The sequence below is a fragment of the Musca autumnalis genome, unplaced genomic scaffold (assembly GCF_047663935.1).
Source record: "Musca autumnalis isolate F117 unplaced genomic scaffold, ASM4766393v1 scaffold_3, whole genome shotgun sequence".
Lineage (NCBI taxonomy): Eukaryota > Metazoa > Arthropoda > Insecta > Diptera > Muscidae > Musca > Musca autumnalis.
In genome coordinates, this window is record NW_027411866.1 from 55,532,257 (window position 1) to 55,555,258 (window position 23,002).

Below are 23,002 nucleotides of genomic sequence, written 5' to 3' on the forward strand. Positions count from 1 at the left end.
AAATGTTTATGTATTTGTAACAAAAAAACAAAAAACGGCAGTCAAACACCCACAATATCTTTTGGTACGTTGTGTTGTATAACCAACAATGTCTAAGTCTGATAGAAATTTAAGACTCCGTTCAACAACGTAGAGAATTGCCAGAGCATTTATACCAACAACAACAAATGCACATAAATAATAATTATATGAGCTTAAATTGAAATAATCACGAAAACTCCGCCCTGTAGTCAACGCAATGTTACGACCAAGAACAAGACGCAGTCAAAAACACTGAGCGTCTCTAAATAACTTGAGGAGTAAAAGACATTTCTCCGAGTATGATTGTTCTCTCCCTGGGTAAACATATACAACAACAAATTAAATAAAAGCGGCGCATAAATTTAAAATCCACAAAACAATTCACTTGAGTTCCAACAACAAGAGTAACGGAAACACAAATATGTACAAAATTCCCAGTATTTTTCTTCTTGTCACCAGTGAAATAGAGCGACCCAATGTAATAAAAATATAGTGATCTCTTTCATACAATTTTTTTCATAGACTACCGGAAGTCAGCCATATTGCTGTTCATGTGCCGCCACAATGAGAGCCTTAGTGGGACTATGAATGCAAGAGAGTTGAATAATCCCAATTGATGAATTATGGAAGGCAGGAGAATTCATTTTCCTTTGACTCTGCATTCTGCTAAGTCGACGCCAATGACGGAAATTGTCACGGTAAACATGCTAGTCAAGGTATCCCGATACCGACCCCAAGAAAACTTATACAACCAACTCCCATTGAAAAGAACACACAGTTCTCAGTTCAGCTTAAGTAAGAGAGTATGTATGGGATATGAATCAGGGATACCAACTGCTCTGAGGCAAAAATCGCTACAGCCACATACGCACCATAGGTTTGTAGCGATTTTTACCTTGAAACAGTCGACATTCCTGCTTAAACAGTGGTTTTTGTACGTCAAAAATCACCACATGTAGCGGGAAAACCACCAATTTGGCACCCCTGGTATGAATTCATTGGATTGTTTTTGTTGGGCAGGCAGCGCAACAATGGCAACTATCTAGCACACCACCACAACTTCAACAACAACAAAAACTACTACATACAAAAAACGGATAATATTGTTGCGTTGGCTGAGCTGCCTCTTAAATAATACGCAATGTCATTCGTTTCAATAACTCAGCTATGGTGGTGGTTTTATTTTTTGTTCTACTTCACCACCGCCATCAGTCGCTCTCTGCAACAGTCCTTTTGGGTGCTTTGATGGTTCCTCCGATAATAATGATGCTGATGGGTGTTTTTTCTTAGCGTGTTGATAATTGTGGTGTTGTTGCTCGTTGTTGGTAAGTGGTCTTTTACTTCGCTGACTAGAGTTCTCTGCAACTCTCAGTTCAAATTGAATTTTCATTGTGAATGTTTGTTATTCATTTAACGGCTCGAAACTGTAAATTTCTTTTTTACCGTCGGCGGTTAAGTCCAATAAAAAGGAAGAAAACCCTAAAACATTTACACCGTCATCATACAACAACCGTTTTTATCTTCTCTGAGAAATTCTTATTGGAATCCAGTTTGAAACCTACCCACAACCCCGTCCGTAGTAACTACACAAGAATATGAAATTATCATCAGTCAGTTCAGTATTCAGTCAGTTCAGCATTTAGTCAGTTCAAGCAGTGCGGAGTGTTTCGGAACGCTGAAAACAATATTTTAAAGCAAAAAATTATCCAATTTATCTTGACTTGGCATTATACGACGTATGATTTTATTGCTAATTAATTGAAACTGAAATAATCTCCAAGGAAATTTACTTTCGGAAGTAATAAAAATGGCAAATATTGTGAAAATTTAATAACAATACAAAGTCAAAGTTATTCTCCTATTCCATATTGCTCAAACAATAATGGTTTTGGAACAACAACCTCAACAGCCAGCAGCACAGCAACATCCTTCCTCACCTCCACCTTTGCACCATCCCAGCAGCCCTCAACGACATCATTCACCGTTAGCCTGCCAATTGTCGCCTGTTCTGTCCGCAAAATAACGGTAATAGTAACGTTCTTTTTTCTCCCAATATGCCGTCGGAGGCATTACATCCCACCACCCCCTACAACTGTATGCTGCTGCTGCTCAATTGGCACCTGGCGATGTTAGGGTAACACCGAGTACCTGACGTCTTTAGAGGCATCCTGTTTTTAGGCAGACCAAGATTTGAGATCAACGGACCACAAAATGCCGCCGCTGCAGCGCAAATGGCTGTTATTGCGAGCAATGCCTTTCCCAATTTAACCGATTTAAGTGCGGCAATGAGAAATGTTTCAGCGGCCCAGACAACGGCTGCAGCTGTGCGGCAGTACAACATCGCCTTATGATTGGAAATTTATAAAATATGCCACCGACGGGACCATCAAGTGAAGGATCATTTAACGATGATGCGAATAAGTGCTAAATAGATTGGCGAATTTGTTAGAATAAACGAGGATGGACTGTTCGTAATTTGAAAATAAATTTAGTCAAAATCGTAGTGCGACAAAATTAACGAATTGACGGCGGCGATTTTAAGCCGATTGGGGCCGACAAAATCGGCGGCGGCTCTGCTCAAAAAATGAGAGGCGGCGGGCCGCCCATTTTCAGCTGACTGGCTTCTTCCTCTGGTCAGTACTTCAATGCTTCTAATTAATCATTCGCCTTTCCGAGTGCAAATATCAATCCCATTAAATTGATTTACTAAATTATATTTGATTTACTAATAAAAATTATTATTTTTAAATAAAATTTGTGAAATTATGTTAGAGTTATTTCGGTACCAATTATCTACCAATTGTCAGCATGAGGTGCTCCTATAGTCGTCATGCTATATTTAAATAAACAAAAGTTATATATGTACATTAATGCGTTAATTTATTTGAAATAACAACGGTAATTTTTACTTATTTGAGTTTAAATACAGAAATTGGCGACTACATTTTATTTGAAACACGAATTGAAATAATTGAATTTATTTTATTACTTTCATTCTATAACAGACCAATTATCTCCTATATTTTCACGAGTATCGTTATAAATCCATCACGAGTCTCATTAAAAATCTACCGATTCAATATAATGCCCATAGGTTTCACAAATCTTACGTTAACTGATGATATAATCATAATAGAGCGAAAATTTTTCAATGTCAAGTTCCACTAATTTCAATATACATACATATCGTCACCACAAATGCCAAAAGTGGTGACTAACAAAATAATAATTTTACAGTAGAAGCAAAAAACGTTATAGAATAAAAAAACTGTTTTATGCAATATTAATATTATGAAGGCGATAATATCAATCATATACGAATGAGAGTAAGTAATGAAAACAAAACCGCGGAAACGCTTGGATTTGGGATCCGTCATTACAACAAAATCTGCAATGTTATCCCATTTTCCGAAATGCATTTTCTTAAATACTCGTAGGATCGTTAGTTTTGAACGTAGTAACTTGAAATTTTGCAAGAGCATGTATTTTAGTCTTATGTATTAAATTCAATCAAAAAACTAATTTTGACTTTTTTGAAGATAGGACCTCGGGCATTTATGGTGACGATATGTATGTGTATATATTTTTTAACTTTTTATTAATGATAATAACAATGCCGTGGCACACTGATATAATTGATTAACAATTTATATTACATTCATTAAATATGATTGGTCGGGCCAAACTTTTTATACCTTCCACCATAAAGTATTCTGAACTTTTATGAAATAATTAATTTCACAATTTTATGTGGAGATTTTTTTTTTGAGCACTGGGAACCCCAAATACTTAATGTTAGCTAATTCGGTCAGGTAAAATCGGGTGGTACCGTTATATGGGGCAATACTACGAAATGTAGATACAAATTAAAAAGCCTGAAGTCGGCGCTACCGTTTTATTGGGCAGTACCAAAACGTTCACCTATGTTGACAAATTTTTTGGAGATGTTTTGTGACCACTGGCAAAATCAAATGTCAAATTATAGATACTTCGTCAGCAAATAAAGCTAAAATACTGAAATTACATAAAATCTGGACGTACCGTTGAATGAGTATATAAAGAAACATGTACCGAAAAATTTTGTGGGGAAGTTTTGTGACTGCAGGAAACCTCAAATATCACATTACGGGTAGTTCAGTCCAAAAATGTAGCTAAAACCCCCAAAAAGCCGCCAAACGAGAGGTACCGTTATATGGGGTTTATACCAAAACATGGACCTGGGTTGACAATTTTTGGTGGAGAAGTTTCGTGACTACGGGGAATGTCGAATATCAAGTTACGGGTGTTTCAGTCAAAAAATGTAACATAAACCTATATTGATAATTGTTTGAGAATAATGCTGGCTATACTTATATGTGGACCTATGTCAAAAATTTTTGGTGGAGAAGTTTCGAGACTACAGGGAATCCCAAATGCCAAGTTGCCGGAAGTTAGGCCGAAAATATAGTTAAACCCTTATAATACCGAAAATCGGACAATTAAAAACTTTAAATGGCAAATTACTGCTTATTCGTTTAAAAATCCTTAAATGTGCAAAATACCGAAAATTCGGAGGTACCGTTATATGGGGGCCATACGTAAATTGGATCTACGTTGACACATTTTAGTGCAGCATTGTAGCGACCCCTAAGAACCTCAAATGACAAATTACAGCTAGTTCGGTTAAAAATCGTAGATAAAATCCTCAAAATGCCGAAAATCGGGAGGTTCCTAAGAACTTTAAATGTCAAGTTACAGTTAGTTAAGTCAACATATATAGCTAAAACCCTCAATATACCGAAAATCGGGATGTACCGTTATATAGAGGCTATATCTAAACATGAACCTATATTGTCAATTTTTTCCCGTGACCGCGGGAAGTCCAAAATGTAAAGTTACGGGTAGTTCAGTCAAAACAGGTAGTCAAACACACAATATACCTATACCAAAACAAACTTGACCTGCCTATGACAAAAAGACACTCGGGTGCAAAAATATAGCGCTCCAGCTCAATTTTTGCGGACGCTAGAGTGATTACAACAGACGGACATGTCTAGATCGACTCAGAACTTTATCCTTATGGAGAATATAAACTTTATAGAGTCGCAAATGATTATTTCAGTGCTATGGTGGAGGGTATAAAAAATAGAAAAAAAATCTATTATATCTGGTTTCCAATTTCTTAATTCCCATTAAATACCATCATATTGCATTTTTATGTTTATTTACTGGCCTTATAATTAAAGATTACATACGTGAGATATTTGTAAACTAGTATTGTTTGCATACATCGGATACAAATCCGATTAAAATAATAAAAGACAGCAACAATAATATGCCTAGGATTTGCCAATATTAAATATTCTCTTCACTGTTTTTTATACAACTTTCAATAAGAAGTTGCTTTTTATTGATTAGTTTTAATGAAGACATTTCAATAAGCCGCCATTAACATTAATTTCTTCTCACACACTCTGCATAGAAGTTAATAAATCCGACTTAATGTCAATACACAAATTGTTTATTGTAAACAACATCAACATAAATTCATTTCTTAGATGATGAGATTTTATATAAAATAGATTAATAAATAACAACGATTTTGGGAGTGTTTGAATACAATGTCCGCAAGTAGTTATGTATTTATTTGCCAACGCTTTTAATCATTTTGGGAATATGATTTTTTTAATAACATGCCGTCGTCAGCCATTAATCATTCTTCATAATACATTTTGCACGATAGTTGAAAAAAGAAAACTTAAGCCCAGCGAGAACAATAGCAATGTAAAAATTTTAAAAAAAATGCACACACGTTAAAGTTTAGTAAATTGATGGAATGATATATGCAGGGAAAATTAAAATCATTAATTTCATGCCTACGCAACTTAAAAGCCCATGCGTCGTAGCTTAACTGAAATCCGCCTGCTGTCAAATGAAAATAAAAGTTTGTCATAGATCTTAGCTATGCATGTGACGATGACGCTGCATAATAGGAGAAGGCGGAGCTGTACAAATAACCCGTTAACACCGCAACACACCGCCATTCAGTGTTAACAACTAATGCTATGCTTTAAATGTCTCTATAGATCTTGGGATGGATGTTGATGATGATGATGTGAATGACAACCATGATTTGAGCTCATATTCCTTCATAGACATTGCTCCACAACATCCCATACGGGACAAGGGAGACTTCTAGATATGGGACCTACTGTTTATCGCCGAGTCCGAACTACGTGTCTTAAGATACCACTTGTGGAGAAGTTTTTCAAGGCTGAAATACTCAGGAAATGTTGCCACCATTACTGAAGCGGATTTTGCCACCGTTGAAAAATGTTTGATGTTGCCTGGCCGGGGAATCGGACCACCGACCTTCTTCGTGCAAGGCGGGCGTGCATACCATTGCACCACGGTGGCACCCAAATACAACTATTATTCCTTTATGCAACTATTAATTTAATTAATTTTTAACGCTTGAAAAAATCTTCAGCAAAAAGAAGAAAGTCATGAGAAAAACTCATTTCATGAGTTCATTTATAATTTTCCTTGTTATCCAAAAAGCTTAGCTTTAAAGCCTTTTATTTTACTACCTCGAGTCATCTGTTCAAGTTACGTTGTTAGCAGGCCACAACGCCTATACCATGAGTATGAGAGCAAACAACATAATTGTGTGAAACATAATCCAGAGAGTAATAAACTAAAAAACAAATAATTGAGTGAGAGATGACTTAAGGAGTAATACACTAATATACTAATTTACTACAATATATTTTTCAAATCTCATTTCGGGACGTTTCGATTATATTTTAATCTTTTTGAAGCATATTGACTAAATTCTTGCAAATAATATGACCGAAAATATATATCGAATTAGAGATTTTTCAAAACGAAGCATTGCTTAAACGATTATTGTACACGCAGAAAAATTTATGTAAGAAATACGTTTGGATCCAAACAAATATATGTTTGGGACCGGTTGCAAACAAATATATGTTTGTATCCAAACATAATGTGTTTGGGTCCAAACAAATATATGTTTGCAACATTTTGTAACATATCTCAATTTGATATGTTTGGGTAAAACATATTTTTTATGTTAGAACATTTTTTTCATGGGTGGAGAGAGGATGTTTGTCAACGCGAGTAATAACCGTGCTCTCGCTGCTGTGGAATGCTGTTTTATAATGAAGAGTTGTGTGTATTGTATAATAGAAGACGTAGAAGCGAAGAAGGGGGCTTTGGTGGCATGTATGCGTCAAACTCGTGTGTTTCTTGTTGTTAACCAACTTAGCAGGCGAAGAAGAAATGATATGAATTATATTTTTTTTCTTCAGTGCTTTAGATGCCTTTGTAGAGTCAAGACGGTAAAGTGAGTGAATAAATCAGTTTTTGTGGTTTCTTAAAGAAATTGTGCTTTTTAGTAAATTAAATGCCCAATACATTTTATAATTGAATCGGAAAGTTGAATGGAATTATTTTATTGGACAAGGAAGACATCGCATTTAATATTGGTAACTACATACATACTTATGTATATTTGAAATATGGCATATCCATATTTATTTATTTGATTCTAGATGCCGATTCCCCGCTGATGATTTCAACTATGAGGACAATTTGTTTTATTTCACAACTAAGGAGAAGCGTTCAACTACGTTTCTATATTTTTCCCTTTTAAAAGTGTGACTATTAACAAATTATTTCAATCAGTCTTTCTTTTATTAATGTGTGTTATAATTTCTTTGGAATTTTGTATGTACCTATGTGTTTGTTGTTCTTTTGCCTTTCAATAAACAACCTCAACATTTGTGTGTATGCTATAGAGATAGCCAGTGAGTTCTTACTGAGAGCAATGAGCACACATTTCGAAGTGTTTACATAGAATTTTACGCTCCCTTGCTCTCAGTAAGCGCCCACTGGTGCATGTGTTTGTTTTTTTTTTTTTGTGCCTTTTGGGTTTGTATTTTTTTGCACCCAAACATATAAAATGTTTGCACCCAAACATAAAATTGTTTCCATCCAAACATATATATCTTTGCACACAAACATAAATATATTTGCACCCAAACACATATATGTTTGCACCCAAACATATATTTGTTTCCACCCAAACATATATTTGTTTGCATGCCCAAAGATATATTATGTTTGGGACTGTTGCAAACATATATATGTTTGCTGCAAAATATGTTTGGGACATATGTTAGAGAGGCCGTTTTTTTTTTTTGCGTGTAGAATTTTCATTTAATTTTCATTTTAATGCTTATTGAAGAGTGCCACAACGTCCAAACCTCTACAATATTTGGCAGAAAAATCAAACGTCGGCCATGAAAAATCTTTCTAAAAAACTAAAAACAAAACAAATTGTTTTTGTTTCAATCTATCTCAGAGCAGAGCTATTTGAACTCTATTCATAATATGTATGAATTATTTGAACCAGTGCACTATATGTAATTTTGATTGTTTTTGAGGCAAAAATTAATAGCGGTGGACTTATGGGCTTTTTATACATTTTTAGTGCTTTATATGCAAAAGTAAAATAAAACAAAGAACTACACAGAATTCGGATATAGCGAACATCGGTTATAAGAAACTACGTTTATAACGAACCAAGTTTTGTGTTCCCAAAGAACTTTTCTTAACATTTGTACACACATTCATCTTAAAATGATCACGATTATAACGAACAAAAACTGTCACCCCGTGACACAGTGGTCGAAATCAATGATCTAGCGGCGCCAAAATAATAACATGGAGATATCTTTCTGAAATTTTGCACAAACTCAGTGTATGTCTGTGGGTAATAATGGACTAAATAAGAACAACTTTGGCTAATATTTTGGTATAGCCCCCATATAACGGTACCTCATTCCAAATTAGTTGTAATTTAGTACTTAGGGTTTCTAGTGATCACTAAACCTTTCCACCAAAAATTGTAGACACAGGTCCACGTTTGGGTATTGGCCCCTTTTAAGGTACCTCCCGATTTTCAGTATTTTGGGTGTTGAAAGCTATGTTCTCCGGCCAAATTAGGTGTAATTTGGTGTTTGGGGTTCCCAGTGGATACAAACATTCTCCACCAAAAATTGTAGACATAGGTCTACGTATTGATATTGTCCCCATACAACGGTACATCCCAATATTCGGTATTGTTAGGATTTTGCCTACATTTTCAAACCGAATAAGCTGAATTTTGGCATAGGAGGTTCTCGTTGGTTATACATCTTCTCCACCAAAAATTGTGAACATAGGTCTACATTTTGATATAGCCCCATAAAACTGTATCGACAGATTTTGGGTATTTTTAAGATTTAAGCTATTTTTCAAGACCATTTGTCAGCAAGATTTGTAGATAATTGCAGCTGAATTGTGGTTACTCGGAATCTAGGAAGTCCAAATTAATTAGTAAAAAAAATTGGACTGAACCTTAGTGGACCTTGGTAGTTACGCTCCATTCAACAAAAGTATATTGCACTAAAAACATAAACAAAATAATAATTTTTGCAAATTTGTTGCTACATAACTATGTAACTTCAGGCCCCAAACATTTTTTTTAATTTAACTTACACCCTCCCCTATCAATAAAAAATAAACTTTGTTTAGTTTTTTAGCAACAATTTTGTTAAAATCTGATGCATCAAAATTTCTTGCACTTGACAGTTAATAACTGAGTGAATATTTACAACAACAAAAAAGTGAAAACAAAATTTTAGTCAGCAGAGTGTCTGTAATCGATACAGTGGAAAACATTTCGCAATTTTATACTTTGATTTTTTGACTTTCGCGCCGCTAGATCAATGGTTTCGACCAGTGTGCGCGAGTAGAATTTCTTACAATATGGTAGGATTTACAGGCCCGCTTTTAAGCACAAGCGGACATCGACGAATTTAAGCACTGTTTCAAACATTTTAATATATAATATTTAAGCTTTAGTAAGAATTTTGCAGACGAACGCGTTTACAATGAACGCCGGTTCAAACGAAATAAAATAATTATAATGAACTAAAATATTGATCAGCCAAAAGATTTTTATAAACAGTAATATGTTTAAAATATTGATTCGCAAAGAGACCTTTATAAATATTATTTTTTATAGGACCAAATAAACCGCACAATCATGATTCGCAGTTAGAACGTATTACAGATATAATTAACCAAAATATTGACCACGACACGTCCGTACAGTTTTACAACACATGGTGAATATTTCTTTAAAGAAAATTTCTTTTAAGTTCAAATCGGATGGTTTTCTTCACCAAACCAAAATTAAAAATAAAAGTGATATAACTCAAAAATCGCATCTTGGTATATTATGTAGTTGATTCAGAACCCTTTTTTTTTAAAAATTCCCGGTGGCAGAATTTCAGAAAAATTTGGACAATTTGGTAAAAGTGTAATTTATAAAACTTAAATTTTGTAACAAACATTTTGAAGAAAATTATATCTTAAAAAGAGAGATCACACCGCCACAATTACACTGAATATCATATCTATGTACAAATTTCATTATTACAGAACTCCAACAAATTGCGTTTAAATTCGGCTCGAAGTATTAATATTTTTTAATAATTTTTTTATTTTGCCCTCGAAATTTTAACTTTGATTTCGAATTATACAGCGAATTTTGAATTTTTGAAAACAAATTGCATATTCCCATAATTTGACATGTTATTTCTTCAAATCAAATTATAAAACTCGCGTTATTAAAAGTGCAAAAATCGATTTTTGCCTAAAAACCTGTCCAAATTACCTGAACTATCTTTTTTTATTTATCTTTTCATATGAATTTAACGTTTAGTATGTAAGCTTGTACATATTCCATACAAATCTGTTCAACTTTGTTATGTTTCTATGTAACCCTGTAAGTATTTAATTATCATTCTCTTATATTACAAGCAATGCATTTACTACTTTCGTTGTACCATATTTAGCAACTGTGTTCAAGACGAGAATCTCGCTTCTCAAAAGTAGTACGTAAACAGAATAAAACTCAATAAAATAAGTAAACAAGTATCAGTCGGCTTTCCTGACAGAGATATACCCTCAGACTATATGAATTGAAACTTTCAGATCGAAAGTATTTAGGGTGTTTTCAGAATTTTGTAGCTCTTTTTGAAATGTGGATTAGTGTTAATGTTCAAAAGTGTTGCGGAGGAGGTACTTAAAGGAATAGACCGACATAGTCCATTATGGAAATGGATCTTATTTTGAAAGTCATAACTCTTGATAGATTTCGTACCCACTAGTTATTTCAGTGGGTCATCGTATAACTTTTGGACCATTATGGACCATTATAGAAGTTAAACTAAATTTGGGCAAAATATTAGAAAATCCTAAGTTTGGACAGAATTGGTTGGTGCATACCATTTAAGTGACAATTTTTAAATATTGGGGGGAAGTACCGGAAGTTTGTCCGTTCGCGAGTTATCTTACGCTCCAACCACTACACATGGTATCATAGGGGTTTTTTTTGCAACTTTCAGGCTATTTTCTCAGGAAGTATGCGTTTGCCCCGGATGAAACTTTTACCGTCGTATGGGGGGCAGTGAATACAAGTTGCTACAACAAAAATCAGAGTAATTCGAGAGCTGGTCCTAAATTGAACTTTTCCAAAATTTTGTGTAGGAGGTAACCAAAGGAGTGGACCGAATGAGACAATATTGGATCCTCGTCTAACTATGGTAGAAATTTCAATCAAATCGGTTACTCCCTTTAAGAGTTATCGTGCGCACAACATTTGCGAAAATTTTCGAACTTTTGTGGGGGAGGTGTCGGATGGAGTGGACCGATATAACCCATCTTCGAACTTAAACTAAATTTGGACAAAATATTAAGAAAGCCAAATTTTGGACCGAATCGGTTGATCCGTTCGAGAGTTATCGTGCGCACCAGCCAGCCAGACAGACGGACGGATATTGCTAAATCGACTCCAAATTGACTGAAACGGATTTTGTCCAAGCATACTTGGGGTCTAAAACCATTATTTCGGTAAGGCACATTTTTCCCGTATGAAAGTGTATATACCCTAGTTAGCATAAATGCTGAGGGAATAATCACTTTGGGATCAACCTTTGAGAAACCAACAAGTCAACCAGCTTTTAATAAGTTTTGGCTATAGTACTAGTTGAGAAACCAAGTGGAAGATACCAACCAAAGTACAAAGTTTAATAAATCGTATCAATAATCCTCGTTTTAATGGACATTGGGCATAACGAAGAACAGCTTTGTTGAACTGTTTTTAAAGCAGTGCTCAATATGTCACATTTTAATTAAATCCACCAACATCACACTTGGATGAGAAAATAGATATTATTGCTCGTCATGCATTTTGTTATGTGGCCACCATAAAGAGCTTTCAACTTCCTTTTCTTAATGGAAATTTACACATTAGTGTTGATGAAAATAAACTGAAAAAATTTCATTCATAAAATTGTGGAGAAAACTTTTGGCAATTGCGTAATTTAAATGTGGAACGATGCGTTAAATTCTAAAAAACGTTGATGGGGAATTAAGGCTTGTCTAATATTATCATTATTAAAAAACAAGTAAGAAAAGTCTATAGTCGGACGGAGCCGACCATGGGATACCCTATACCACTATCCCTGGACAATCGCTCTCCACGGAACTTATTTTCAATGATTGGGAACATTTAATTATCAAATATCAGAGATGTAATGTATAATACTTATGACCAAAACCAAAAAGTTATCTAGCATGACAAAGACATTTTTGTAGCAGGAAAGGAAAATTTAGTTCACACAAACTAAAATGTAATGAAACCCACTTACGTAGTACTACTACTTCTTTTTTAACCGCTACGTTATTGAAATTTTTAGCAATTTCACACAAAAGTGTCAGTCCTTTTAACCTGCTAAGTATTATCTGATCTTCACGTTGGTTTGTACGCTTCTTCTTCATCATAAACTCAAATTTTGTTTAAAATTTTGCGGGTTATTATTTTGACCTACAGAGCCGCTACAAAATTGGTTAAAATTTCATCCCCTGAACATTTCACGATCATCACCAAAAACGAATCATTTCTATTCTGGCCCGAACCCAACCTCCTTAAAAAATTCGTTACAATCGGTCCATAATTGCGGCCTTAAGTTTGTTTACAAGTTTTAATGGACGGACACACATCGCTAAATCGCTTTATCTCGTGGAGATATGAATTTTGGCATACCAAATAACGGGTCTAGGACGAATATTTCGTGGTGTTACATAAACTTTTGGAGAGACAATATGTAGCATGGGATAAAAAATGTGGTTCTCTACACAGAACCCATTATATATTAGGCAGTAGGCGCGTTATCTAGCAAACACTTTATTGCAATTTACATCAGAGGAAAGGTCAGTAGTTTTTCTTCCATATGTAGGCTACATTGTCCTCAAGGAATTAAAATATCGACCAAAAATAAATTTTTTATATTTTTCATACAAAAGTAATGGTCCATTTCACCCGCTAAAGAATATCAGATCATCATTCAAAATTGTAGGCATCTTTTTCGACCTATACTCTTACCCGGTGCAAAATTTCGTGACTATTGATGTATAATTGCGACTTCTAGCGAGTTTATTATTACACTACAAACAAATAACGGAATATATTAGGCTGTAACTCTGTTATCTGATCATGCACACCAAACTTAATTGGCATCAATTGAAAGGTCAAGCGTTTCACTTTCAAGTATATCTCACTATTACAAATTTTCAAAATTTTCACACAAAAGTTTTGGTCCATTTAACCCTCTAAATATTATCCGATCGCCATCCAAAATTGCAAGCTTCTCCTTTGTGATATACTCTTCCCTTATTTAAAATTACGCGTTGATCGGACTATTATTGAGACCTACAGAGCCGCTAGAAAATTGGATAAATATTATGATTTTGGTCCAATTCACCCGCTAAATATTTCACGATCATCACCAATAAGAATAGGGATCTATTCTGATCTGAACCCGACCTCCATACAAAATTTCGTGACGATCGGTCCATAATTGCGGCCTGGAGCGTGTTTACAATTTATAATGGACAGACGGACGGACACACATCTCAAAATCGCTTTATCTCGTCGAGATATGAAGATTGGTATACCACATTGGGGGTCTCCGACGAATATTTCGCGGTGTTACATGAATTTTTACCAAAACAAACTTATAATACCCTTTTCCACATTGTGGTATAGGGTATAATTAAAGTTCATTGACTTGATTTCCAAAGAAATTTCATTTATATGTATGTAGTTATTTACGGTGTGTTAGCTGAAAATTTCTTTCAATGAATGGACGAAAGTGGTCTCTTGGTAACGCCACTATGGTAATTGTGTGAGTTGGTGAATATTGAAAATTAGCACATGTGACCCCTGTGATTAGACGACTGCTTGGTTGGTTAGCTGACTAGCTGTTTTGGTGGTTTGTTGGTTGGTTATCCTTTCATTTATCCAGTTATCAATTTTGCAAAACATGGTAATCATCTTATAAACATTTTCGTGTTTATACAGCCAATGTTTATTGTATTTGTTCTTGGTGAGTATAATTAAAAAATCAAGATACAGTAGAGGTATAATTATAAATGATTAAAAGTTTCACTCCTTTTAAAAAACGAAAAACATGGGTCATGATCACTAACTTGTACTTTTTATATGTGCTAGTTCTGAGGAATAACCAAGCACAGGTAGGTCCTCTAGAGAAAAGGCACAATGATGATGTTAGCATGTGTAGAAGTCATTTACTTTGCCATTAAGTCATTTGACACTGTCATGCAAAAATTAATGTTTGTAATACCCATATAAAAAGAATGAAAAACAAAAGGAATCAAACATTTGGATTTGGTTACATTGCGTGCTTTTTGCAAAAAAGGTATGGAACAACACCACCGGGATATGTTTGTTTATACATTCTCCAAAATAATTTTCTTAAAGTGGTTAGTGTTGATATTTTAAAAGGGAATAACAGTACCATAATTAAGAGTTGATCCCACGAAGTGAGTATGTTTTATGCAAGGGGATTTTGTAAATAATTAACAGGCTAATCCCGGTTTGCTCCAACAGTGGTTAAATATGTTGATATTTTAAGCAATACCTTTAAATGTTTTTTTCATATTACACCCATTCTTCTTCCTATCCCTTGATGCATTCCATCCTTTATAACATAATCATAACACATTTCAATTACCTATTTAAAAAAGGAGGTGGTAGATTGTTCGTGACGCAACAAAGTGTCTTCTTTTTAAAACATTCAAAGCTCGGCCATAATGTTAGGATTTTGTATTTTTATGATGATGCTTGTCTAGGTCTTTAGTTGAAATTGTGATTTGTGTGTAACTGTAGTTTGGCTAAATATGCATTTGTTGGTCAGCGAAATGGGAGAGAAAAAACAACAACGTTGCAACATGCAATGCAAATGCAGTTAATGCAACATTTCTGTTGAAGATGGCAGGCAAATAAGCATTAAGAATCTCTATCCATGGCTATTTAGCTGTTGGATAATACCCATGGTATGCATAGTAAGAATTATTGGTCTCATGGGAGGGTGTGTACCGAACGACCTGATGAATGTGTCAGATTTTGCATGGTGTTAAGGGATGTTCGTGAATGCAGATTGGTGTTTGAAGGAAAGTGCAATCTTTTATAATATTATTTTGATAAAAAGTCAACGGTTTTTATACACGTAGGGCTGGCAAAGTTATGGTCAGCCAAATTCAGCCCCGCAATCCTTTGGATTTTAAATTATTCCCAAACTCCTTTGAGTCACTGTATGATTTTGTGCATTTTATCATTCAAATTGAAATGTCAATTCATTAGAGGGCACAACGATATTTCCCTACAAATGTATAAATGTGCCTCCCTAACACTTGTGGACCTAAATCTAAACAAGTTTACAAAATGAAAAACGGTAGTTTGGGGAAATGTTGTCGGTAGGGAGTTAACCTGGCCAAAAATGGACACTTTAGTGTGTATACAAAACGATAGGTAATTAAAATGTTGTTGCCACTTTTGTTGTTACCAAATAAACAACTAAAACGGCAGGCAGTTTTCCATGGCCACATATGAATATAGGCATATATACATACATTCAGACATACATACACACTGTTGTCTTTAAATGGGCTTGAATTTTCGCAAACCTAATGGAAATAATTGAAATATATGATTATGAATATTTATTGTCACCTAGTAAATGTTTATGTGCCCGAGTGTAATGCTAAAGGGGTAATTAAAATCAAAATTAATGTGTACAAGTGACCAACTTGCCCACCCCGACAACTACTGCGTTGAGTATGAAATTTACCAGGCCATCAACAACTACACCAAAGCTTGATATGTAAATTCATGAAATGTTCTTGGAATTGTTTGGGAAATGCTGTTTTTGTTGTTGCTGTGGTTTCAGGTTATTAATTGAGTGTTGTAGTTTTTGCTTATTTTTCGGCACTTTGATATGGGAATTCGCTCATATCTATGAAATTTGGTGCAAAACTTACAGTGATAGTTTTGTGTATTTTTATTATTTAATTAAAATATATATGTATGTGGTTTGTTTTCTCAGTTCAGCTATTAATTTTCATTTTGTTTGTTTGCTTTTCCCTATTTGCAGGTTTTTCTGCCGACGGCGATAATGAAAGTAGTGCCGCCAAACGTCTTCGTGCCCGCACCAACTTTAATTCATGGCAATTGGAGAAATGGGATATATATTTATGAGTGAAGCTTTAGCTATGCGTTTGGATTTGAAGGAGAGCCGTGTTGCTGTAAGTTTAGTTTTAAATGAATATTACCAATTTTTGAATAAGGGAGAAAACATAAATGGTAGTTTCGATAGGTGGGAGCGGGTGTAAATCTTGAGAGCAAGTCAAAAAAGAGACTAAATTGAAGAGCAAGCTTAAAAAGGAATTGTTTAAATTGAGATTGAGATTTAGGTTTGCATTGTTCACCACTGTGTGAAGGCAAGTCAAACCCAGCTTAATTAAATTGAAGTAGTTCCATGTGAAATCATGATATCACTGGTTCTTTTGCATGAGTTCAAATGAAGTCGTGAAAGATACGATCTTTTACATCTAATTATCACGATTTCGACTGGAGTCGTGAAAGATCCAATCCTTATCATTAAATTTTCATGTGATCAGTTTAAAAAAATTGATAAGTACCCGTACAATAAATGATCAAATAATCATGTACCCGAACAATTGTTTACTTGTAAAAGTAATTGTTAAAATGAAAATAAAAGTCAGAAGAAAGTGATCGATAGTGGCAAATTTTACTTATTTTAATTAAAAATACTATGTAAATTGTTATAAAACCAAAAAAAAAAATATATATATATATATATTTTGTGTTTGAAAACCTGTTTCCTTTTTGTGGAATTAAAAATAAGTATAAAAGAGACCGCCGATATAGTAAAACGTATCGAGCTGCAACTATTGCGTTGGCTGGACCATGTCAAGAGGATAAATAAAGTTACCGACATATGAATACGAGCCATTTTACGACAAAACTCCAATGGAAAGACCAAGTTGAATATGATGTCAGAAAACATGGCATCCAAAATTGGAGAAACATAGTAGAAAATCGGTGCGTTTGGAAATATATTCTTAGTTCGGCTTATGTAACAATATGTTCTGTTTAGAATAAAAGCCATCAAAATAAGTATAAATGAGACCACCAAAACGTGGTAACTATTAAAGAATAAATTGTTTAAAAATAATGGAATTCAAATTTTTATTAGATTTCCCAAATTATGGTGCAGAGGTTGGCACATAATTTATCGAATATTGAAAGAACGGAACCCCAAGTTGAACGAAATATCTTGCAGCCATGGAAGGAGACAACTATGATTTTGGCAGATCAATATAATATATTAAAAACACATAAAGATAATAATCTTCAAAATTACATAAAAATAAAGAAAAGTGACAAAATGACATCTGTGTATTGTATTCAACAAATTACATAATTGGTCCGCAAAATTGTATTTCTGATTGTGGGAAGTCCAGATCCAATGCATTGGTGCAAAATGCCATGACAATGAACTGGTCCAAAATGCCATGACAATGAACTGGTGAAGTTGCCATGACAACGAACTGGTGCAAAATGCCATGACAATGAACTGGTGCAAGTTGTCATGACAATGAACTGGTGCAAAATGCCATGACAATGAACTGGTGTAAAATGCAATGACAATGAATTCATGAAAGCGTGTGACTCCCTTGTAAATTTCATCGGTGATTCACCCGAATTTTCTTCGATGCCATGTCACTTGCACCCAAGATTCAACTCATGATTTGTCATCGAATAGTGTGCTGGGTAACGATATTCTGGGGGTCTTGGAATTCGAAAGCAACAACTAGTAATTTGGATTTAATTTCTTCCTGCCTTTTCAAGGTCGACATAGTCGACGTCTTAATGAATTTTATACACTTTTTGCTGTATATGGCGAGCGCGTGTCACGATCGTAACAATAAGCAGCAACAACTAAAGTGTTTTGTACTTAGTCGTCACTAAAGTGCTTAGTTGTTGTTGTCGCTTAGTGTCACGATCAATGCCTACATATCTAATTGCAACCATCAATTTTTGTTGAAAGTTCAACCCTGATTAGGCTTGACGATCAAATTGACATTTGACGTTTTTACTTCTGTTTCCCATAAAAAATATTTTCTATGTTCAATCCATTCGACTATACTAAGTAATATTTACGCATATCTGACTTGTAGTTATTGGCCTTTATTCTTTCTAATTCCTTTCGGTCTTTCCAGATACATAAAATTTACACTATCAACCAACATCATAATCATAACAAATTGCCGACATACTCTTTGGAAAAATAATTGCAAAATATAACTTTTAGTTTTTTCCCGCTTTTCGTGTTTTTCTAATATTTCAGCTAGGTATGGTTCCAGAATCGGCGTGCCAAAGTTAAAAAACGGGGGCATACCAAAAAAGGACCTGGACGACCTGCCCATAATGCTCAGTCACAGACATGTTCTAGTGAACCTATCCCGCCCAATAAACTTAAAGCTTATGAAAGGTAAGAGTCATTTAGGAATAAAGAAGAAGAAACTGAAACTAAGGCAGTGATGCGCACATATCGGCATGAATTTATCAAAACTTTATTGTGGTGTTTTTTTTCTAGAGCTCCGAAGTGCTCCCTCGAATTCGAATAGAAAGTGGAGCTCGATCGAATTCGAGAGGAAGTACGAGTTCATATGCTTCGTTTTAGAGTGGGAGTAAAATACGTAGGGTACTCTTTAAGATTTTGTAATACCAGTCATTGTTTTGGTGCTTCCTAATCCAACAAAAACAAATACGACCACCGCAACGTCGAAGTTTTGTTCCAGAACCAGAAAGTTTCTACTATTTTTGCAATTTTTACAACTTTTTACGAAAAACCCGTTCCCGTACTGCAAAAAGTTGCAGAAATGATTTCTGTCTTTTAATGGGCAATTAAGTTGATTTTGAAATTTCTTAGAGATTTTTTTATGTTTCTACTATTTTTCCGTTCCCATACTTTTAGAACAAGTTTGTATGAAAAAGCAATTTTTACAAATTCGCTCTTTTGTTATTTTTACCAGTGCGAGAACACACTTCAAAAATCGTTTGCTACTACTGCTACACACACAAATCGGCAAACAAAGAATAAATTTATGATACCACTCGATTTCACTCAGAGAGTAATCTCTTACTCCATTTCGATAATTTTGACTGCCACTCGCGAAGGAGAGTGTGAAGTAAACTTCTTGTAAAAATCGTTCTCTTCGTTACTCTCATTCACGAGTAAAATCGAGCGAGTCGGAGCTATGTTTTTTTCAATTCACTCTAAGAATAGTTGGTGTATTAGTAGTGGTAAGACACTCTCCCCATTGCATGGATAGGCAATGTGCGCTTGCTGAGAGCAACTGAGCATACATTTCAATGCATTTTACATTGAAGTTTTCGCTCACTTGCTCTCAATAAGCGCACATTGCCTGACCTGGCCCCATTGCTATTCAATGGCAAATCGGAAATAAAGAGGGATTACGTGTGGTTTTTTTTACGCTACCGTAAGGAAGCGATCACCAATGCTCTAAGCAATTCTTTGGCAGTTTTCCCCAATTTATCTTCATTAAAGAGGCGTTTAAAATTTTTCACTTTATTTCTGTTTGAAAATTTATTTTTTCTCTTCTGCTATATTATTTTGGGACTTTTTCTCAAAATCTTCTCCAAATTTCACAAGCTTTTACATTCGATTCCGGTCCAAATTCGGAAGGAAGTCTCGGCAGAAACATAAGATTTCCAAGGTTTGAAATCATACCAACCTCTCCGTGTTTAGAATTTAATCCATTGTGAGATTCGAAACAGGAATCAGAATCTTCCGCATCAGGAATTCATACCAATTTAGGCAGTTTAGTTCACATGATATATGCGCATTTTTTTGCTTCAATTATTTAATTAAGTTTTTCCAATACTAATTTCACACCTTATCTTTACCATTTTCACCCTAACAGAGCACGACGCCGAAAGAAGCTGCCCAAAGCTATTGATCGTCAAGCCCGAAAATTACAAGCCAAGGGTATTACCGTGAACTTGAAAGCCCTCAAAGCTGAATACATATCACAGCACAAAGCCAATTTTCCGATTCTGATCTTTATGATAGCATACAAATCGATTTTGTCAGTGGTACTAAAAGTGATTATGATTTCGATGTTCGATTGTAGTCCGCGTGGCAGTGATATGTCCAACAACAGTCCCATGTCAAATGGTGGTGGAGTTGATACATCGCAGGACGATGACAACAATATTAATCATCAACAAATGCAAATGCAATTACCCAACGGCAGCGAAGGATTAACATTTCAAGAATTAATATGGTCAACTAATCAACCAACAATAGAATGGAATATCATAAGCATTAAGCAAAGCAAGAATTTACCAACATGTTCCTGTTGTATTATAGACACCATTCCCTGTTTAGGGCTAAAATATGAAAATTATTATTATTTTTTATTTTTTGGTTGGTTGTTTATGTCTTGTTTTAACGTTATTGAAATTCCTTTTCAGTGTTTTAATAAAGTAATTGTATTGTTTAAAAAAGTATTGACGATTTATTTTAATGTGCTTCGTTTGGAAAGTCGTTTACGACCAATCATCATACCTCATGATCCCTTCTCTTTTATATCGTCTGAACACATTCGAGTCCATCCACATTTACAGTGGCCAAAAACTGATAGTGTGTTGTGATTAGTTTTAATGTCAAGTAAATGGAAAACAAATTACACCAATATTAAGTATAATTTATGGATATTTACGTAATAATCAAGGTCGTGGTAATATAGCTAAATATGAATAGAAGCACAATGAATGGAGTCATGCACCGTGGAATGTGGAAAAGTTAGAAATTTTCTGTCTAGGGATAAGAAAGAAAGCTTTTATAGGGATCAGATTTGGATATTCTAAATTAACACATTCCTCAAGATTGAATAGACTATAATTGATGGATATTTACCTTGTAATCAGTGGCGATTTAGTGGTTGGTAATATAACAAAATATGAACATAAGCACATTGAACGGATTCATGCACCGTGGAATGTGGAAAAGGAAGCAGTTTACTGTCTAAAGATATGAAAGAAAAAGCTTTTATACGGATCAGATTTGGATATTCTAAATTAACACATTCCTCAAGACTGAATAGATACTTGGAAATAATGTTCTCCTCAACTATTCAAAGATACATAAAAGACATGCAATTATTTTAATTTTTCAGACTTGAACTTTGCCCCTTTTTACAGTGCACATTAAAAGAAATCACTTGTTTCGTTACAGTTCCTGGCCAAATAACACGGCTGTTTGTAAATTGGACACAAACAAAATATATAATAGCTAATGAAATTAACAAAACAACAAATGAGAATATTAAATAAAACATAAATTGACTTACGAAAATGTGTATATGCATATGTACATTACATACGCACATTATATGTAGGTATTTAGATAGGCTTAGGTGGTCCGTTCATTGGGCCAGTTGTGTGAATTTTCGTTCACAATTTATATCTACAATAAAGCACAGCCAAGCATTGTTTGCCTCTTTGGTGGTGGCTAACCAAATCCAGTTTGTATTGTAACACAGCTTATGTACCCAGCAAACCAAATGTCGGATGTCCGACATATCTGAACAATTTCGAAAGCAAAATCGTTCATATTTCGTTCCAATTTCTAAACGATTTTTCGGATGGGAAATAGTTAAGATTTTGTACCGATTTCGTGCCGATATCGGAGCGAATGTCGGAAAACAAGTAAGAAAGTATCAGTCAGCTGAGCCGACAGAGATATACCCTCAGCCACGTACCCGAAGAAAAAAAGTTAACACAATACTTCTGTAGGTTTTTTAGCTGTTGGGAAAATTTTCCAGGATGGAAAGGGCCGCAAAAAACTACATGTTGCAACAAAATTCAGAATGATCCAAGACGAGTGCATTTTTTCCAAACTTTAGGTAGGGTGTACCCATAGGAGTGATCCCATGTAGTACATATTCGGACCTAATACAAATCTGTAGGAAATATTTTTTTTCTTTATTAGTCTATGGATATTTTCCTTACAGACTATATAATTAAATATGTTGTACTTAATTTTCTGAATTTAAATAAATTACAATTTAACATTTCAATTTACAAAGTTTGAGCTAAATCGATTTCTCTCTTAAAGGGCTATTTTACACAGTGCCGGTAGGATTTTCTGGACCTTTTTGGGTCATTATCTCAGGAAGTATGGACTTGCCCACAAAAAAAAATTCCAACGTCGTAACAGGGGCCGCAAGTGCAATCGGCTGCATCACAAATTAATAAGATCAGAGAGGAGTTTTTAAACTATACTTTTTCCAAATTTTGTGTAGGAGGTAACCAAATGAGTGGACCGATATAGTCCATATTGGAACCCAATCTATGCCTGAAAGTAATATTACCAATAGCAAAGTTTGGCTCAATTCGGTTACTCCCTCCTAGAGTTATCATGCCCACAATCTTGGCGAAAAATTTTGA

The 23,002-nt window shown here is 34.6% G+C and overlaps 1 protein-coding gene and 1 pseudogene across 1 annotated transcript; both read left to right on the forward strand.

Moving 5' to 3' along the window:
* Positions 1 to 1,376: 1,376 nt before the first annotated feature.
* On the forward strand, positions 1,377 to 2,886 carry LOC141399328 (homeobox protein unc-4-like; annotated as a pseudogene).
* On the forward strand, positions 1,619 to 21,205 carry LOC141398193 (uncharacterized). Its single transcript, XM_073975425.1, has 6 exons — positions 1,619 to 1,631; positions 7,406 to 7,511; positions 7,578 to 7,682; positions 16,593 to 16,743; positions 18,877 to 19,016; positions 20,473 to 21,205. Exons 4-6 carry the CDS (start codon positions 16,663 to 16,665, stop codon positions 21,203 to 21,205), a joined length of 954 nt encoding a protein of 317 aa, XP_073831526.1. The 5' UTR covers positions 1,619 to 1,631; positions 7,406 to 7,511; positions 7,578 to 7,682; positions 16,593 to 16,662.
* Positions 21,206 to 23,002: the final 1,797 nt, after the last annotated feature.